General features: G+C 41.0%; 2 protein-coding genes across 8 annotated transcripts in view; one reads left to right on the top strand and one right to left on the bottom strand.

The window, feature by feature from the left end:
* CFH (complement factor H) overlaps positions 1-3715 on the top strand; it is a 39314-nt gene extending 35599 nt beyond the window's left edge. For both annotated transcript variants that reach the window (XM_015869475.2, XM_015869474.2), the window contains exons 20-23: positions 908-1084; positions 1644-1826; positions 1925-2125; positions 2877-3715. In XM_015869475.2, the coding sequence (XP_015724961.1) occupies positions 908-1084; positions 1644-1826; positions 1925-2125; positions 2877-3103 (788 nt within the window). In that variant the 3' untranslated portion in view covers positions 3104-3715. The remainder of the gene's footprint in view (positions 1-907; positions 1085-1643; positions 1827-1924; positions 2126-2876) is intronic.
* Positions 3716-4785: 1070 nt separating this feature from the next.
* The window catches only part of LOC107317155 (coagulation factor XIII B chain-like), a 24918-nt gene continuing 10970 nt past the window's right edge, over positions 4786-18733 (bottom strand). For 5 of the 6 annotated variants that reach the window (XM_032446356.1, XM_032446359.1, XM_032446355.1 and 2 more), the window contains exons 4-13: positions 11127-11327; positions 10473-10658; positions 9879-10055; positions 9587-9763; positions 8632-8811; positions 8344-8433; positions 7529-7711; positions 6997-7200; positions 6189-6371; positions 4786-5846 (exon numbers count right to left, since the gene is read on the bottom strand). In XM_032446356.1, coding sequence (XP_032302247.1) covers positions 5635-5846; positions 6189-6371; positions 6997-7200; positions 7529-7711; positions 8344-8433; positions 8632-8811; positions 9587-9763; positions 9879-10055; positions 10473-10658; positions 11127-11247 — 1713 coding nt within the window. In that variant the 5' untranslated portion in view covers positions 11248-11327 and the 3' untranslated portion in view covers positions 4786-5634. Of the gene's footprint in view, positions 5847-6188; positions 6372-6996; positions 7201-7528; positions 7712-8343; positions 8434-8631; positions 8812-9586; positions 9764-9878; positions 10056-10472; positions 10659-11126; positions 11328-12368; positions 12498-18733 lie in introns of those variants that run through there. The other variant, XM_015869476.2, reaches the window with a different exon arrangement.

The raw sequence follows: 18733 nt of genomic DNA, 5'->3' as shown, positions 1-18733 counted from the left end.
TGCAGCTTTGTACCTACTACTGCTTTCTTGCACAGCAATTGAACTTATTGCTTCTGGAAATATTACATATATTTTCATCAAAAGCAAAAACACCTTAAAGAAAAAGGGCATAAAAACATGATGATTTTTCATTTTCCACTATGATACTAGCTATTCATCAGAATACACTGTTTTATTGGCCTTCTCTAGAAAGATGTAACTGTCTGAACGGAAGTAGTGGGGAAGAGATCCAGCCATTTTTTCTGAGGGTCAGCTCTAACTTGTAGAGATTCCACTAAAGTCTCAGGATGTAAAAACTGTAGATCTGCTCAAGTTCTGAAATGGCAAGAGTGTTCCTATGAAAAGACAATGTGCAGTCCTCCTTTATCTGACCAAATCTGTGGCTGGAGGGTGAACTACTGCTGCTTGGGTTTCACATCGTTCCGTGGAGTTGACTGCACATACCCGTCCGTAAGCTCTGCAGCTGACGACTTCTTCCAGAGTTCTGCAGTTCATCAGAGGGCCAGCTTGGCTGCTACATCTTTGATTTTTCAGAAGTGCCAGGGTTCTGTGGGGAGGGCTGTGGCCTCACTAGAAGGATTTCTTTGTCGTAAGGTGTAGCTGCAGAAACACTGGCTTTTTTGAGACTCTTTCACTGACACTGCCATCTTCCAAGAGTCCACAAATAAGCATTCTGCTGCAGCTGTCATTTGAAGTCACACTCATGCTCACATTCCTGGCCTTCACAGCATTTTACCCCACTGAAACCTTGTGGCCAGGAAGAAAAATATGAAAAAAACATATTGTGAGGCTCTAGACAGAAATTGGACAGAGCTGGGGAGTAACAAGATTGATTTCCTTACCTAATATAGGTATAGGGGAACATCTCAATGACTATAACTGCAACTGTAGAAATATCTCTTTTCAGATATGAGGTGTGGACCTCCTCCAGAAATCGCTGGTGGCAAAATTCAAGGTGTTAAAAAGTCAAGGTATTTGCCTGGGGAGACAGCTATATATCAGTGCTGGAAAGGTTTTCATATGTCTGGAGCTTCCACTGTAAGTTGTCAGAATGGGACCTGGACGGAGCTGCCCACGTGCAAAGGTACTTTTCCTGTCTTTTCATTCGGTAGCCTATTGGTGAGACTGCCGTCAAGCCGGTTCGGTGGCATTTTCTTCTTCAAATTTCAGTCTCTGAGCTGTGAGCAAGTGCAGTGCATCTGGCAGGTACGGACTCCTCAGAGCCCGAGGTCTGCCCCATTATTAACTGAAATTGTATGGTCCGGTGTCCTTTGTTCTAGTTTGCAAAAAGATTCGTGCTTGTCCCTGCTTAGTCAGTACAGAGAGCTGGTGGGCATCCAGTTCCATAGAAAGAGCTGTGCCAAACATCCTGCACTATTGTGTAGGACCTGTGAAAGTCTTGCAGAAAGCAGCAAAAGCTCCTGAGGTGACAGATGGATGAACTGGTAGTTATGAGTCCCAGCAGTGGAAAAATGAGTAACTCTGGCTCTTTTCCATCTGCCAGATATTTGGTGTCAAGGTGGCAATTTTCTCTGCTTTCCTCTGAGTCTACAGGTGAGGTAGTCTCTCGAAGTATTTGAGACCAGGCAGCCCCTGCAATTAAACTCTGAACTGTTTCTTTCTAAGTGTTAATGTTCTTCCAGGAAGGAGTGAAAAATGCGGCCCACCTCCGGACATTGAAAATGGAGATATTCTTTCCTTCCCGTTGCCAGAATATTCACAAGGTGCAATTTTGAAATATAAATGCCCAAATTTCTACATCCTGGAAGGATCTCAGCAGATCAAATGCATTAATGGGCAGTGGACAAATCCACCGGTTTGCTTAGGTAGGTGATATGATGTGAAGAACCTCTGTAGGAAGGAATAAAATTAGAGGTGGTGCATCTGTATGAATTGATGACGATGTTCTCTTGCCCTTTCCCAGTGGCCTGTACAGCAGCTGAAGAAGATATGAACAATAACAACATTGAGCTGAAATGGAGGGGAGAAAGAAAGCTATATTCCAAATCGGGTGATTTTATCGAATTTGATTGCAAAATAGGAAATGTGAAAGACCCAGAATCTTCTCCGTTCAGAGTACAATGTATTAATGGCACATTAAAATATCCACGGTGCAAAACAGGAAGTAAGTCTTCACCATCTGTCATTGTTTGGCTGCTGTTCTTTGCATATTTAGTGCAAAAACTTTAGCAAGCATGCCTGGGGAAATAATAACAAAGCACCAGGGTGTGGGAAGTCCTGTACAGCTGTAGGCCGTGATGGGTTGTGTTTCCCAAGGTGCTGCTGACAGGAGTATCTGAGATCACCAAGACTCATGTCAGGGTTATTTGTTCTGTGACTGTCTAACTCCAAGGAGAATTAAAGAGCTCGTGAGTTCCCTGAAAGTGATACCCCTGAAATTGTTTCCCTGACTGTGGCAAGACAGGAGACTATTTCATTGCAGCCTCTCCCAAGCCTGCCCATTTAGGCAAAGTTTTGTCCCGGTGAGCTTCTCTCCTGGTCTCTGTTGCTGCCATGCTGTGCCCCCTTCGTACCTCTGCGGCCTTTCTAGCTCGTCTCTGCTCATAACATGTTCCAATACATACGGGGACAGCAGCTGATGCCATGGCAGGCCTTTCTAGGCTTCTCAGAAGGGAAATCTATGCTCATCCCTTTCTACAGTTTCCCTGAGCAGGCTTTACTGGATCATTGCCAAAGAGTATGAAAAGAGCTTTTATCTTTCATAGTCTGTGCTATGTATCGCAAAAGGGAAGCAGAGTAATGGTACGAGGCACTCAATTGGTACTAACACCTTCAGAGACTTGGCTTCCATTGTGAGATCTACAGGCAAATTGTTAAAGTACTCCACATTGTTAGTGGCATTTTTTGTTTTCCAGGGGACTGCACAGTGCTTCAGTCAGAAATGGATAAGAACAACATTAAACTACCCTGGACAGCGCCTTACATCTATCGCTCTAAGGAACGTATTCCCTTTACATGCAAATGGTCACGTGTGGCAGTTTCAAGACCAGAGAAATTTAACCCACAGTGTCGGGATGGAGTATTTGAGTACCCTCAATGTGAGTACTCAACTACTAGTGAGTCTGAGTGGGAGGTGCTGTAAAAGAACTGTGGGCAACAGCCAAGAAGGACTGTAAAAGGAGGATCAGATTCAGGGGCCTTCGCTTAATCTCATACCTGCAGTCATGGAGGAGCTGCTCTTGTTCCAAGGAACCTGGGGAGCTGAATTCAAGCAGTGAGCATGGTTGGCAACCGCTTTTCACTGCTGGGAAACGTGATAACATCAGCCTTGACGATCTCTGTTTCCTCTTCTGTCTCTTTACGGTTCAGGAGCAATTGGATAGATGGAAATGACATGACTGAGTCCAGCTGGAGAACTGAGTGCTCTTTCAACAAATCCAGTGATCTGAGCTCAAGTTTTCCCAGAGTTTCCTGCTTTATTGTGCTTTAAAGCTTAGGCAGCGCTCTCTGTTGGAATTTGCTAATTCATTTTCTTCATACTATTGGATGATTTTGTTCGAATTTAACCATTTTTTGTGAATTTGTTTGCATTCTGTAACTGTGTTTACATTTCATCCATCCAAATGAATGCAGTTACTTACATCTTGCCTATTCTGCATTGATCCCTGTTAATTTTATTTACATTTGCATCCTGAAGTAGGCTGTCTTTGGTGGCATACTGAGTCGAGAATTAAAAAGCCTGCAGGTAATTCGATTATTGGTGTATTTGGCCTCATCTGCTTCTAGCTTTTTCTCCGTGATCGTGCCTGGAACTTAGCCTGGGGTGATGGCAGAGGCAGGATGAGTCAGGGTGAGTCTTCTTCAAACAACTTGGGAGATTCTTTGGATTGCGTGACCTGATTCCTACTCAGGACCTGACCTTCTGTTTTACTTGGTGGAAAGGCTAGGTGTTGGGATGCAAGTCACTAACTAGGATTTCTGGATGCAGGTGGGCACAACTCCTTTGGTCCAGGTCCTGGAATGAAACCTGCCATCCTTTTCATTTTTTTGGCGAGCCTGCGTTGCTGTCTTGATGGATCCAAGATGCTTGTGCTTTATTTATTTATTTGGTCATTGATCCAATGGTGACATATTGCAGCTGATGGATAGGAACAGCTAATATGTTCATGTCGCATTAGCATATTGCTTGCTGGGGAGCTAATTTATAGAGCTTTGTAGAAGATACGCTGCTCATTCTTCCCGAAGTTCTCTTTTCTAAGAATTTTTTTGAAAGGTAGCATGTGCAGCACACACAGCTCTGTGCAGCAATGGATTATGCTTTGACCTTGAGATGCCTTCAGCACAGAAAGATTTTTCCTTAACTTCACCTAATTAATTCAGCCAAGCTCATGAAAATGAACTAAAGCCATACGATGCATCTGTGCACTGTTAATGGAATCAATCTGTCTTGCTATTCATGTAGGTTGTAAACATCAGTTGAGTTCTAAGAAAATAAAGCAAGTAAGTAGTACCTGATCTTCCTGTTGATGCTTTTGCTGACAAAGGAGATTTCAGGACAGCTAAAGCTTTGCTTTAGTCACTCTATAACCAAATAACTGGACATGATTTCTTGGAATAAGATCTCAAGAGAACAGAGGCCTGCTGACTCCCATTGCACAGACAGAACTTTTGTTGCAGAACTTGGAGAAGAGGGAATCTTTCAGCTGAAGACTGGGATGAATCAGTGCTGAAGGTCCACTAGAACAGTAGGGCTCCAGCGTAGTGTGCAAGTACCCCTGTGCAAGGTAAATCCATTGGGAGTAGCAAGAAACTAAAAAGCTTCTGTAAAAAAGAAACTAAATAGAGCTTTAATGCTATTTAATATACAGACTTGACAGTGGTGCTTTCACTCAGTCTCTGTGTTAGCAGACCATGGGTCATATAAGGCAGAGAAGAGTCCTGGGGGAAGAGATGGTGCTCCGTGTACTTTAAATGTTCATATTGAGAAGTGCGTGTTGGGCTTATTTATTTGTTTGTTTTTCAACTTTGGTGAAGCCTCTTGTTGCAAAACCTTATCCAGATGACAGGGAAAGCACTGCCAGCACTTTCAGTGCAAAGCAATAGGCTACTGCAGCACATATTATTTACTGTATGTGTTCATTCTCCCAGCCTTGCAAACGGCGTTCATCTGCCATTTATTGTTGTCAAAGGAGAGACCCCTCCCTTCCCCCCAGCTTCAGCCAGAGCTGAAGGTCTTTTAGAAAAACAAATGCATAACGTTGAATGCAATGACAGCAACAGAATGAGAAGAAATCTTGAAAATATCTGAGCAACGTTAATAATAGCAACCAATATTATGACAACAGTCCTAGTGAAAATGCAGTGGTAAGCTGAATACAGTGATAAACAATTCATCACCTACAGAAATTCATCACCTGTCTACAAAAAGCAACTACAACCCAAGTTCCACGAACACAAATATTCCTTTTGACAGTCTCCTGCACAGATGCACTGGCAGAAGCACCGTAAGTCTCACTGAATTCTTCTTCCTAAGATTTCCACACACAGGCTGTTCATATTGCTTTGTGTTGCTGCATACTCAGACCTCAGTCCACAGGGCATTTATCTAGTTAATTCTAGATAAAGAAAACATACATACCTTTCCTATACATTATTTTTTTAAGTCATATGTAATTATTTTCTCCTTTCAACACATCTTGGATACAGTAACTGTCCTCTCTTGCACTGGACTTGAAATAAAGTTGCACCAGATTCTGCTCCAAAATGGTTCTGTTTGCAGTAAAATCCAATGTAATCCCCATGGTAAAAGTAAACTTGGTTCTCGTAAAAACTTTCTAGAAGCACGTTATTTTTTTCCATTTCGTCCTTTGACAAAGTGCATGGCTCTAATGAATAGAAATATATTCAGTGTTAATAAATCCATTGTTTTTGAAATCAGATGATTGTGACTAGAATTGATGCTCAAAAGGTAGGTTATTCCACTTTCTCTTAAGATATTATACTTGAAATCACTGTATTTTTTGTCGCAGCCAGTACATGATATGTACTTAAAAAAGCCAAACAAGGTTGTACTCGCTTCTATTAAAACATGCATTCCTCTCTAACTGAAAAATTCATTTAAACTCTTAATGATGTTGCAGTTGACAACACTCAGTCTATTAATGCTGAGCATCAATCTATAAATACTTAGTTCACACCTAACAACCAAAAATAACTGCTGTGCCTACCTATACAAAGTGGCGGTGAAGTCCACTGGCCCTCGGAACAATAAATCCTCTCAGATCCTTGCAAGAAGTAATAATCAGAGCAACTATACTGAACTGAAGAACCGTTGTCATACTGGGTCAGAGGTGGGAGAGTAAGAGCTCCATTTGCAATAGATGGTGGAGAGTCACATTTTTCCACAGGCACTGGAACAACATCAAAAATCTTTGTGAAATATTCAAGGTAAGAAACTAACAAGTGAGCAGCTTTAAATTGCTATCAGCACTAACTAAATATCAACTCAGTTTATTCTCAATACTTCTACATCACGTCTCAAATCAGAATGAAATCTGTGCTATTTCTAAACCACGAGAAACCTCTTGTATGCATTTCGGTGTTTACAGCTCTCTTTCCACAGCAGAGCCTTCACTTCCCTCAGCTTGGAGAACAGCTGCTCCCTCCCTTCTATTGCCTTCCCACCAGAGGAAGGTGTGTTGTTTTTATTGTGCTCGTATGTATTTAACAACTATATTCAGGTTGGACAGGACTCTGGGCAATCCGATCTAGTAAAGGTGTATGTTTGGTGGCCCTGCTAGGCAGGGGCGTTGGAACTACATGATCCTTGAGGTCCCTTCCAACCCGGGTCATTCTGTGATTCTGTGATTCAACACAGATTTAACAGAATATCTATATTGTGTAAGGATATATGTCAGATATTAAACTTTTATTACCCTTTGCAATACTTTCTAGGCCTCTTCTGCTGAGGCAAATGTTTCTTAATAGGTCTGAGACCGATAAAATTGAAAGAACAAATGGAAAGCATTGTTTTACCTTGAAAAACACATTTGGGGTATTTCAGCCTTCCACGGTCGCACCGAGTCCTCCCAGGGGATGTCTCAGTAGTGTGGAGAAATTTGTATCCTTGCTTACATTCAAACTCAACGAGATCACCATGTAGAAAGATTAATTCTTCCTGTCTCCATTTCAACTCTATGTTGTTACTGTTCATATCAGTTACATTAAGAATGCACGGATCTAGGAAACAAAAGCAATTTCTTAACTGCCTTTTTTAGGAGTTGGAAAAAAGTGGAAATAAAAAAAAACAGTAGTACTAAAATATTTAGGAACTTTCTGAGAAATAACATTTTGGATATATTATTTAAAAAACAAACAAACAAACAAAAAGTAATAAATGAAAAAGAATGAACTCAGAACAGTAATTCCCAGGAAACACAACCGTCTGATACGATGTTTTCTACAAATGTTATTAAACATTAGAACATTAAACATTGGAAGAAAGATCTTTTATTTTCAGGAAGGAAAGAAGGATAGATTTATTGTATTATTTTCCTGCAAGGCTTACCCAAGCAAGTAGGTTGTTCTGTCCAGTTTCCTTGTTCGCAGTAAATAGTACTGGGCCCATCCAAAATATAGTAACGCTGGCAACCATATTCAACTGAGTCACCATTTGTGTAACTTGGTAATAAAGGGCCCAGAAGAACACCATTTTTAATCGCTGGTGGAGAGGTGCAGTTTTGCTGTATTTCTAATGCAAGGTAAGTAGATGATACATAATTAAATCTTTAAAATGATGTCACCACCGTGAAAATATCTGAATAGTTTAAATAGTCAAAATGGAGTTTGATCCAAAATTTGCATACAAATAAAGTGTCTGACGAGGTCTACAATTACCCAGATAAAGTGCAGGCTATTTTTATTCATTCTAGGCTCCTCATCTCCATCCACTCTTGACTCCTGCTGGTTTACACTCAATACGGACTAGTTGTTGTGTGCTGAGACTGTCTTAATTGGCTGCTCAAAATGTTAAACCAGTATGGAGTTCAAAATAAGCCTTAGTGAACTATGAAACAAAGGATTAGCAAAATACTCCTGAATTTGCACATAAAGACAATAGTAATGGAATACAAAATGATTGCAGTTAAATGCTAATGCATGTAAGAAAATTATACATACAGCACTGAAACACTGGTAATTTACAGTCTCAAGAAATAAGGATGTGACACTCAGGCTTACTGCTAAAATGAAGAATACGCAAACATCTTCAAGAGTAAGGAACTGTAGTGTAGCAAAAGAGTAATAAGGTTAGTCGTAAAATACCTGTAACAGCATTAGAGAGCATCTGATTTCCTATTTAATAGAAAAGCAAGTTTCACCTACTCATTTCTTCACTGTGATACGTTTCGCTTGCTCTTATCGACACATTTACTTCGAGTACTGGTGTCTTAGATTCCCTTTTATCCACATATCCTGAAATCACAGCAAGAAAAACAAACAAACAAACAAACAAATATATAATCTAGCTCATCTTTCTTATGTGAGGCACTCGAGCTCTCAAGCTTTTATCAGAGGAGAACAATTAGCTTTGCAGGTAGGGAAACTGTGACCATTGGGAATATTAAGATACTGTATAAGAATTATTTCTATTCAGCTGCAGGAGGTACTGACCCAGACATATAGGGGGTGACGTCCATTTTCCTTTTTCACATTGGATTTCCCCAGATCCTCTTATTTCATATTCACTCTGACACTGTATGCGAACTCTGTCACCGCTGTGATATGTTCTTCTGTCTGCGCTGATACGGGCGTGAGGAGGCAGTGGTGGCGGAGGACATTTATTTCTTACATCTGAAAATGTAATAATACACAAGCAGTGAAAGCAGTGACCACTTATCACAGCCCCTGGAAGTATCTGAGAGAGATGTGGGTGTGGTGCTTAGGAACGCAGGTGGACATGTAGTGTCAGGTGGACGGTTGGACTCGATCAACTTAAGTATCTTTCTTCCAACCTAAATGATTCAAAAATAGCATTTTTACTTAAAAATGCACTTAAAACCAGCAGTGGTTTTGTGTTTTTTTGTTTTGTTTTGTTGTGGTTTTTTTGTTGTTGTTTTTTTTAAGGAGAAATGAATATATATCTTCCTCCTCAAGCATCAGACAGAAATGCTGTAAAAGAATTGTTCTTAGTACATCAGGAGGCATGCTCCCACCTCACGAAACTTCTACACATGCTCAGTTAACCCTTCACATAATCTGAACACTGGTTACCTTGAACTCTAAGGGCTGAGTGACTTCCCCACCTTGAACTCTAAGGGCTGAGTGACTTCCCCACTATTGCTTCTTCCTGCTTTTCCAGGAAACAACATGTGGAAGCAGCAGCAGGTAACAGTGCCTGCTCAATTGTTAGATTCCACCTAGAACAGGCAGAAGCAGCCTAATTCCAATTGCCGTTATTTCCTCTTCCCCACCATTTAGGCCTGGTGCTCTTCTGCTCACATTTTATTTCTAGTTAGGTAGTAAAGTGGTACAAGAGGTTATTTGTATTTTGTATTCATAAAGAAAGCATTTCAGTTCAAGGAAGTGCTGCAGAATTTTACATATTGCAGACGCAAAAATGAGGTACCTTCACACACCGGAGGATCCGGATACCAGCCAAAGTAATAACACTGAATCAGATCAAATTCACGGAAAGAGTAATTTTCCTCACAGAAAAAATGAACAACATCTCCTTCTTCATAGATTTTCTTCACTGGATAGAAACCTCCATGTTCTATTGCACCCAAAGAGGGGCAGGTTTTTTCTGGGGAGAAAACATGAACTTTTTTATCCCAACAGTTTATAAAACTTAGAATTTTTTATCCAGTTTTAGACTGTGTCACATTTCAAACAGATTTCATTTCAAATGCACTACATACTTGAGCACTTTGGAGTAAGGGACCATCCGTGCGGGAGACAAACTGCTGCTTCTGTAGCGTTTCCTCCTGCAGTGTGGTATCCCTCATCACATTTATATAGCAGAGCTTCATTCACTTGGAGCTCTCGCTGGGTTGTGAAGTAGCTGCCATGATGTAACTCTGGTACTTGGCATGATTCTTAAATGAATAAGACACAGCTGTAATGTTAGTGTTGTTTTTCCTTTGAGGTTACTTACCTAAACTTCCCTTAAAAGTGATTGTATCTGAGGCACTCTTTGGAAATAGCAAACAATTAAAAAGGCAACAGTTTTTATAGGTTTCCTAGTGCTCATTTGGGTTCAAAGTTTGGACAAAAATGGGTTTATTTGAAATGGAATGATCTCGCCTATACCAATTCCACAATGTTATCTATGCCAATTCACAAAACAAGCAGCGTGAAACATCTGAGAACTTCATCGCATGCAGTACAGCTGGGAACTTACTTCAGGAGTATTCAAATAACCTGACAAAGGCAGTTTGACCTTACAGGTTTGGGAAAGCCAGCAGAATTATATAAACATATATGACATTAGAAGGAGAAAAACACAACCCTACCAACTTTCTTCGTACAGGTTGCCTGGGAAGACCATCCGTCTGACTGACATTGCAGCGTATCTTCAGTACCACCACTGGGAGCGTGGTAGCCTTGATTACATTTGTACTGTAGTTTCTCATGTATTTTGAAGTAAGTTTCTGTACCATAAAAAATGCCATGTTCCAGAAGAGGCTTAGTACATTTTTCTAAATGACAAGACAGTGTGGTTAGCAAAAAATAATTAAGGTAATATTTTCCCTGAAGGACAAGAAAATGAGGTTTTCAAGTCATCTCAATCCAAATTCACGTTCTTGTTTTATGGAAATTCTGCCACAAACACTGAACAGATGGTAGTACAGCTTTACATGTCAGTCTGGAGCTAAGGTGGCTCAGATGCCCATCTGCAACTAAAATATCAATTAATTTTCCCAAATTAAGGTATGCTGAGCACCTTTTTTGAAATTCTTAAAAAACATATGTGGTAAGAGGAGCATATAATAGTGTAAATAATTCAGCGTATGAATATAATACACAATGGATTTCACCTCAACCTAACTTCATACATAATTTTATCCCTACTATTCTGCACCTTTTGTCCCCATACGCTTGAGAAAATAATTGAGCCAAAATAGGTTCCTGCTGGAGGTAACAATGAAATGAAGAAACTAACTCACTGTAGCACTGTGGCACTGGAGACCATCCTTTTACCGTACAAGTTATTCTTCCTTCTTGAGTCCCAGTTTCAGTCGTATAACCGGCCGCACAAGAATAGGAAAGGTTTTTTCCTTTACGCATAGGGAAATAGTAGCCTTTAAAACTGTAATAATAGGGGGCAATCCGTCCATTTTCTACGTGAGGCAAATCACAAAATTTATCTGCAAAGACATCATAACAGGCGTATTTCTTACTGTAAATCTCATCCCATATAAGAATGTATTTGTTTTAAAACAGTTGGATTGATTTGGGCGTACAAACAAAGGAAATGAAACTCTGCTTGCAAGGTCAAAGCTGGTGTATTTGGCAGTCACTGTTGTTAAATTAAAAAAAGTTTTTTTCCGAAGTTATCACACTTACTATAGTTTGTTTTTTTTTTTTAACTAAATCTTATCCTTGGCATTTAGAGTCTTATAATGCACACTGAAATTGTGAGATATTGAAAACAGACATTCTTTAGGTTCACAGAAATAGAATAATCTGTGGAATGAAATTTCCCTTTTTGATCAGGACAAAATGGATGCAGGGCATGTTTATCTGACTCTCTGTGGCTTAGAAGATATAAGCACGGGCACCTTTTACTTAAAAGCCTTCTGATGCACAGACAAATGAAGTGGAAACAGTGTCAAGAATCAGCTACACAATAGCTGCTCATCCAGCATGACCAACCAACAGGTGCCAATACAGATGACCTGCTGAAGGGAGTTTAGGAACAGAACTCACAGTTCAAGCAGCAGCATTCTAGACAGACCCAGGAATTTCAAGCAGTATAGAAAAAAGGGATAGGAAACATGAGGCATCGCCTGAGGCTGACTTCTGCAGGCACCATTTAACTTCTGCTCCCCTGTCCAGCCGTCAGCCAGAACAACCCAATTAGTGTGACACACCAACACACCTAATGTCTAGGAGGGCAAATTTCCAATTGCATAATTCCCCAAAATAGCTCAGAGACATTTAGTGAGAAAATTCTTCCAAACAGAAACCTGGACCTATTATACAGCTTCAAAGCATGCATGTGAATCTGTAGCTTGGATAAGCAGCAGCAACTGATTCATGATTATCAGCCATCTAGCAACAAAACTGTATTTAAAAAGTAGTCTTTACTCTTGCTCAAGATACGAAAGACACCCCACCTAAGAGATCTAAACCACACTTTCTAGATTCAATGCATATTTATCAGCAAAAGAATGCAGTGTTTTTACCTTCTGCAAAGAGTTTGCCTGAATTCATCATAACTAGGAAGAAAAAACAGCTTTTAAATCTCATCTTCATTACCGTTCCCATCAGCACTTCCCATCATCTGCAAAAAAAATCCCCGACTATCACTTTTGTGAATGATTAACTGAATTTTCAATGGTATTGGCAAACTCTGTAACTCCCAGAGTATTTTGTGATGAAAATTACTTCACTGAAAACTTTTTATTTTTTTTAATTCTCCACAAACCACAACTAGACTTGCAGAACTCTGCTTCCACTGGCCATACTTTGTATCAGTCAATGGCTCTGAATTTGTTGGATAACAGTAAATCTAGGCATCAAACTGAAAGGAACAATTTGAACTAGCTGAATGCTGTCCCCGTTAGAACCTCCTGAGTTCCAAGTTTAAAGGGCATTCTGTTATCAGCTTACTATTTACCTTGGCAGCAGCAATGAGAAATAAAAAATTCTCTGCCACACACTGTTTGGCATTCTATCTATCATCTGAAATTCATTCCAGAGGCCCTAATATAAAGGAGAAAATCATAACCATGAAGCCGCTGCTCCTTCCTGTCCTTACATTCTGTAGCACAGACACCCACCTTTCTTTTAAGCAAAGAGTCTAAAAAAGTTAGATTGGATGTATTAGTATATTATTCCTACTGCTCTGCGTAACTTATCTGACCCTTGATGTTCTTATTTCGAGTAACCAAGGGCGTGGATCGGGTTCCCTGCCAGCAAAACTCAGGGGCTTCATTAAATTAGGAAAAGGTGTGTGTGGCAAACCAAAAATAAAAAAGGGCCACCTTTAAGCATTCACTGAAGTGTTTGGTTTCCCACGTGAAACAGACCAGGAACCTCCTTATTCCCTCCTTGCATCTAAATACTACATGGTTTTCTGCAGGAGCAGAAAAGGAGGTAATCTTTATTTTCTCAAGTTTATTTCACATGTGTATTTCACAAGAACAGTATACACTTTGGCCTCTGACTTTAAGCAGCATTTTGCCTCAGAGCATCCTGCAGCCCTGAAATGAAATGATGTTGAGACTCAGTACTTGTAATGTGAAATAACTAATGGGACTGCAAGGGGTCACTGACACAAAAAATGCCTCGGCTGCTTTGGACCTCGTGGCAGTAAAAAAAATGATAACTGCATTTGGGATGTAATGTACAGCACTGAAGTAAATGTAAAAGTTCAGCTGATTTTAAAAAGATAAGAATTCTCACTCTGTATTTTAAAATCTGAATGCCTAAATTGAAACAGAAGGTATAAATGATGGTCTGAAACTGCACAGCCAGCGTGACTTGGACATCCCTGGTGTTTTAAATATGATGTTTGAATAACAAATCTTACGAGGACCTAAAAGCAAGGTAACATTCAGCAGCGGCTAAAGGCACTCCATACATTTTATGAAACACGTGTGACCTGTAAGATCTAATGCCAGTAGAGAAACATCCATCAGCTTCATTATGTAAAAAAGAAACGGAGCTCGCCTGTGATTGTACATGCTACAGTCAATTGGACAGTGAGAAGGAGTTCAGAGTCAAGGTGACCAGAAGCAGCAACAGTGCCTGGCAGCTGTGTAATGGATACACTGAGAAGGTGTAGAGGAAGGGCTGAGTGTCAGCTTGTGCCAGTGATTGAGCACCTGGTGGGAAGGCAGGGCCCACCCGGAGCTGCTCAGGTGCACACAATCCCCCTGATGGCTGCAAGAGGTGGAGCCAGGATCCACCCCTTCACAGACCTCATTTAAGGGCTGGCAGTGAAGGGGAAAGCATCTGTTTCCAGAGATCCCTGCCTGTTGGAGTCCTTCTAAAGCTAAGCAGTTCTTTTCCTTCCTTTCTTTATTTGTGGCTGCTGCAGTTGGGTTCATTCTCATTTGCTTCAGCCGAAGACTTTGTCACTCTGCTATTATCATCCCATTCTAGTGTTACAGAAGAGCATTTTAATTGGAAAAAAAAGTTAGTGCTTCTATTTTCGAAGCAGAGTTAAATGGAGCAAGAAGGGAAAGGGATAAAAGGTCAAAATAACAGCGGTGTGGTAAAGCTCTGGCTGTTGCTTTGAGAGCATCACAACACATAGTAAAAAACAATCACTGCTTTGTCATGTTGGTCTTTATGTGGGCACTGTTGTCAATCACACGTGTGGATCCGTGGGTGGTTCGGGCACCCGGGGAAGCTGTTTCAACGCGGGGAATAGAGAGTTTCCTGCTGTGCCCCGCTCTGCCTGGGATTTCAGTGGTGACAAATGTCACGCTGGAAGTGCAGACAGTGAAAATTATAGGGACACATATCAGGTAGCTTTCTGTGGCAGCACTTAGAACTTTCTTGTCTTTATATTTGTTGTGTAAAGATTAAAGCCAAAGAAAGGAAGTAGTTGTTAATGGGTGGAACACTTAGTCACCTTACTGGTGAATACAGTGGAGGACATTGTAGGTTTCTGTTCTGTAAAAGCACCTGTGCTGCCCAGTGTTGCAGGCACTGAGAAATCAGGAACCCTCCCCATGTGTTTGCTATGGGCACGTGAAAGTGAGTGTGTCTGAACCGACTGAGCCCAAGCTTCTCAGTTCTGTCAGCGAGCACTTCCTTACAGCTTGTATAAACAAGACTAGGAGAAGCCTAGTAAATGGGGAGCTGTGCAGGATACTGCCCTGGTTATGTCAGTTAGTCTGTTTGGATGCGGCACGGGTGGTGGTTCTGGATCAAGGTTACAGCTGGGCATTCATCTGCTTTGCTGTGATGTTATTCTAGTTGCCAGGGACTTACCTGACAGCCCTGACTTATCAAATAAATTGCTTTTTCTCCCTCTCACTTATCAGAGGGAGTACGCTTCTCTTGGTCTTGGTCTTCTGACTGGTATATCTATAGAAATCATTGCTATTTTTTTAGTCTCTTTACCAAGTTCAGTTCCACCTGTGCACCAGTTAATTAACTCATCTCTGTGTGTGTGGAAGGCATCTGTGTATTCTTCTCAGGTTACGTGTGTGTTTCCTCAGCCTTTATGTATGTTTTCCTTCTTTTGGCTTGTCTTTTTTTATTTTTTCCCCAGCAGGTCACTGCTCTGTCACACGCTGCTCTGTGCCTCCTCTGCTTGGTTTCTAACACTGGGTGTAGGGGAACTGCAGTTCTCTCAGAAAGGCAACCTTAAAGAGTTCCTTTTATGCTTCTATCTGTCTATCTATCTATGTCAGCATTTGTGAATACATATTTATTTTTTTCTTCTGTACATGGACTGCTGCATTATTTTCTGTAGTAAAAGTTCATAGGTAGCCTCCTCTGCCTAACTGAAAGCTGTGAAGCATATCAAGTGTTGTAGAAATGGAACCTGTGTGAAATAATGCAGTTCAGCTGGCTTTGTTCCTTCTGGGTGTGGGGAAAAAAAGGAGCCAAGAAGAGAGCGAGTTAGATCTGTTTCTTGGCTTGTTTCTTTGGCTGATTTCATTATGATGGGGCTTTTAATATAGGAACTGAGTTTCTACTGAAGTGTTGTTGTTGTTTAGTGTATGCACAATTCTGTATGTTGCTCATACAATTCCGGATGTTGTTCAGAAACAATTGTTTGGAGGAATGGTTCTCTCCTTATGGGAGAATCTGTTCCATTCGCTGTTAAGTGTTGACAGGTGATAAGTGCGGTGGTACCTGAGCCCTCTGCATAGATGGCCATTTACTTCCAACAGGCTTTGCACCTTATAAGGACTAGGTTCATTCTTGAGCACCCTGTTAAGATTAAGGACACTTCAAAGGCTAAGAATTGTTATCCCAAGGTGAATGCTTCTTTTGTCACTTGGCTGAAATTCCTAAGTTAAGCTAAGCTGCTGTCAAGGTGGATGAGGTATTCTTCAAGACAGGGAAAAGATGATGTAGATCTGAGTGTCTGGCTTGAAAGAGAAATGGGCTAATGCAGTAATTTAGCATAAATGCAGAGATGTGCTTCTGAGACAGAGATACAGGGAGTGAGTACAAGTAAGCTGGTGAGTTTGAGCAACACATTGAACCAGCTTTATGTATTTATTTCTTTGGGTTTTTTTTCTGTAGATTAAATTTTTAGCTGTCATTGTTCCCTAGTTGGCCAGCTGCCGATTCATAATGTTATCTGGGGGTCATAGAGATGTTGATGATGATGATGTGAATAGAATGTGAAGGATATACATATAGGATAGAAATGTGTAATCACAAACTTGTTCTCTTGTTAAAAGCTATAATAATATGTAACTTTGTTCCCATAAGGCTGTAAGTAAGTAAGTGCTGTCTGGAGAATGTAATCAGTTAGTTTGCAAAGAAACCATATAGGGTGATGATGGCACAATGATGTTGTTAAACAAACAGTTTTATCTGAGCGTAGTGTTATTCACAATGTTATAGGAGAATGTCAGTCTAAGTAAGTAAGAAAGTGTAAGCAAAGCCAGCTGATAGGGAGAAAAAAGTTTAATCTGGAAAATCCTAAAGGCAAATTCACTTGTCTGAAAGCTTTCTTGACTGCTTGTGCAGATGGGCCTTCTTACCGGCCTAACTCTTATGAGGGGTAACCAAAACTAACAATCCTCATAGAGAATGAAGAAGTGAGATGTTAACATCTTGGGCTGCCAAAAAAAAGTATTTCTCCGAGGTTTTATTGTTTAAGAAAGAGAAGTAAAAGTGCACTGCATTGCAGGGTAAATAACTTTGCCATTGCATATTTACAGCTGATACTTGATTAGTTAGAAGCCAAATGGTTTTTAAGAATACGGCAATTAGAAGTCATTGCGAGGTAGTTAACTAACTGCCCATCTTGGAGTCCAGCAAACTGTGCCTGCAGTTTTTTTTATGTATAAATCCTCAACTCTGACCTTCCAAGTCACCACACATAATTGAGAAAAAAAAGTACAGCAAGTCAGACAGTAACTACATGAATGCACTTACTTACTTATCTGTTTGATCCTCTTTGTTCCATTATTTTTCAGTTAAAATCAAAATTTTATAAGAAAAAAGAAAAAAAGCACAACAGTCCAGCTGCCTTCCGAGCAGTACCACAGAGCAGGCTTGTTTTCCTTCCATTCTTGTGTTTTTTGCTAGGCTCACAAGCATATGGGAATCTTATTTCTTTTGAAACACAATTTGAAGGATTAGCTGTTCTCCTTCTCTCAAGGTAGCAATTCTGTCCATCTTCTGAGGCCACCGCAGCTCTAAGTCAGCTCTATGGCTTTTAGCATTAGCTGTAAGGGTTTTGATACCACATCTGAAGCATCACTGGTTCCTCTGTTTTCTTCCTTCAGCCCCTGGTTTATGTTCTGTCAGATACTGATGATGCATTGAGATTTACTGAAGCAGTTCAAGTAAGCTACATTGCCATTGCATGGTTTATTTTTATTTCTTTTCAAATAGAGAAAATAAATCTCCATAGCTCAGACATGCATTTAGGGTAGGAGGTGAGGGTCTTGTCATCTTAGCCTGCTAATCAAGGCACTGCACAAGTGAGATGTCTGTGTGTGATTACCCCAAAAATAGAAAAGGGAGAAGGTTTTCAGATGAATTTTTATTTGTGATACTCAACATTGCCCTGCTTTCAGGACACACACCTGCCTTCAAGCTTGGAAAGCTCTACAGAATCAGAGAAGTGCTGCTCATCAGAAACTCAGCTGTAACAATATGAAAATGGGAACACCAATCTGATTTCAGCTGCTGAGTAAGTTTGATCCTTTTTAAAAGGAAACTGGTATAGCTGGAAAAATAGCCACCACAAACACCAACTCCTTTCTAACCATTTTATTCTCTTTCTTTAGGTTGCCAATACTGTGAAGCAGTCCTAAGCATCCAGAGGATATATACTGGGGCAGACACCTACCACAGGAACATTTTACCTCCAGCTGTTTACTCAAGTCCTTTCCAAAGGGAAAAGCCCTTGCAATCCCTAGAGTGTGAGTGACTATACATAGTGACAGAATGCACAGACAAAGTCTTAGTTTAAAAGAAGGCTTTACCAGACATTTCTAGTCAACTGATTTTAATTTTCCCACACCACATGGGACCAGGAAGAGCTGGCTTCTATGTCCTCACTTTCAGGCCAGAAGAAAAATCACCACACGAGTCACTCCAGCACCTAGGTATGCACCGGCCTCTGTAGCCGGGTGGGGGGGGGGGGGGGGGGGGGGGGGGGGGGGGGGGGGGGTGAAGGGGAGTGGAGGGGCCATCAAACCCCCTCCCCCCAAACCATCACACACCCCCACCCCAATATCACAGGGGGGGCCCCAACCAGTCCGGGGCGGGGGGGCTCCCCAACACACACACAACCCCCCCCAAAACTACATGGGGGGCCCCTACCAGCCCGGGGTGGAGGTGGGGGGTGGCTCCCCATCACACCCCCACCCCATCCATCACACACACACCCCAACAC

The sequence above is a fragment of the Coturnix japonica genome, chromosome 8 (genome assembly GCF_001577835.2).
Source record: "Coturnix japonica isolate 7356 chromosome 8, Coturnix japonica 2.1, whole genome shotgun sequence".
NCBI classification, from domain to species: Eukaryota; Metazoa; Chordata; class Aves; order Galliformes; family Phasianidae; genus Coturnix; species Coturnix japonica.
Note: the sequence above shows the minus strand (reverse complement) of the source record. Positions and strands in the feature narration are given on the sequence as shown.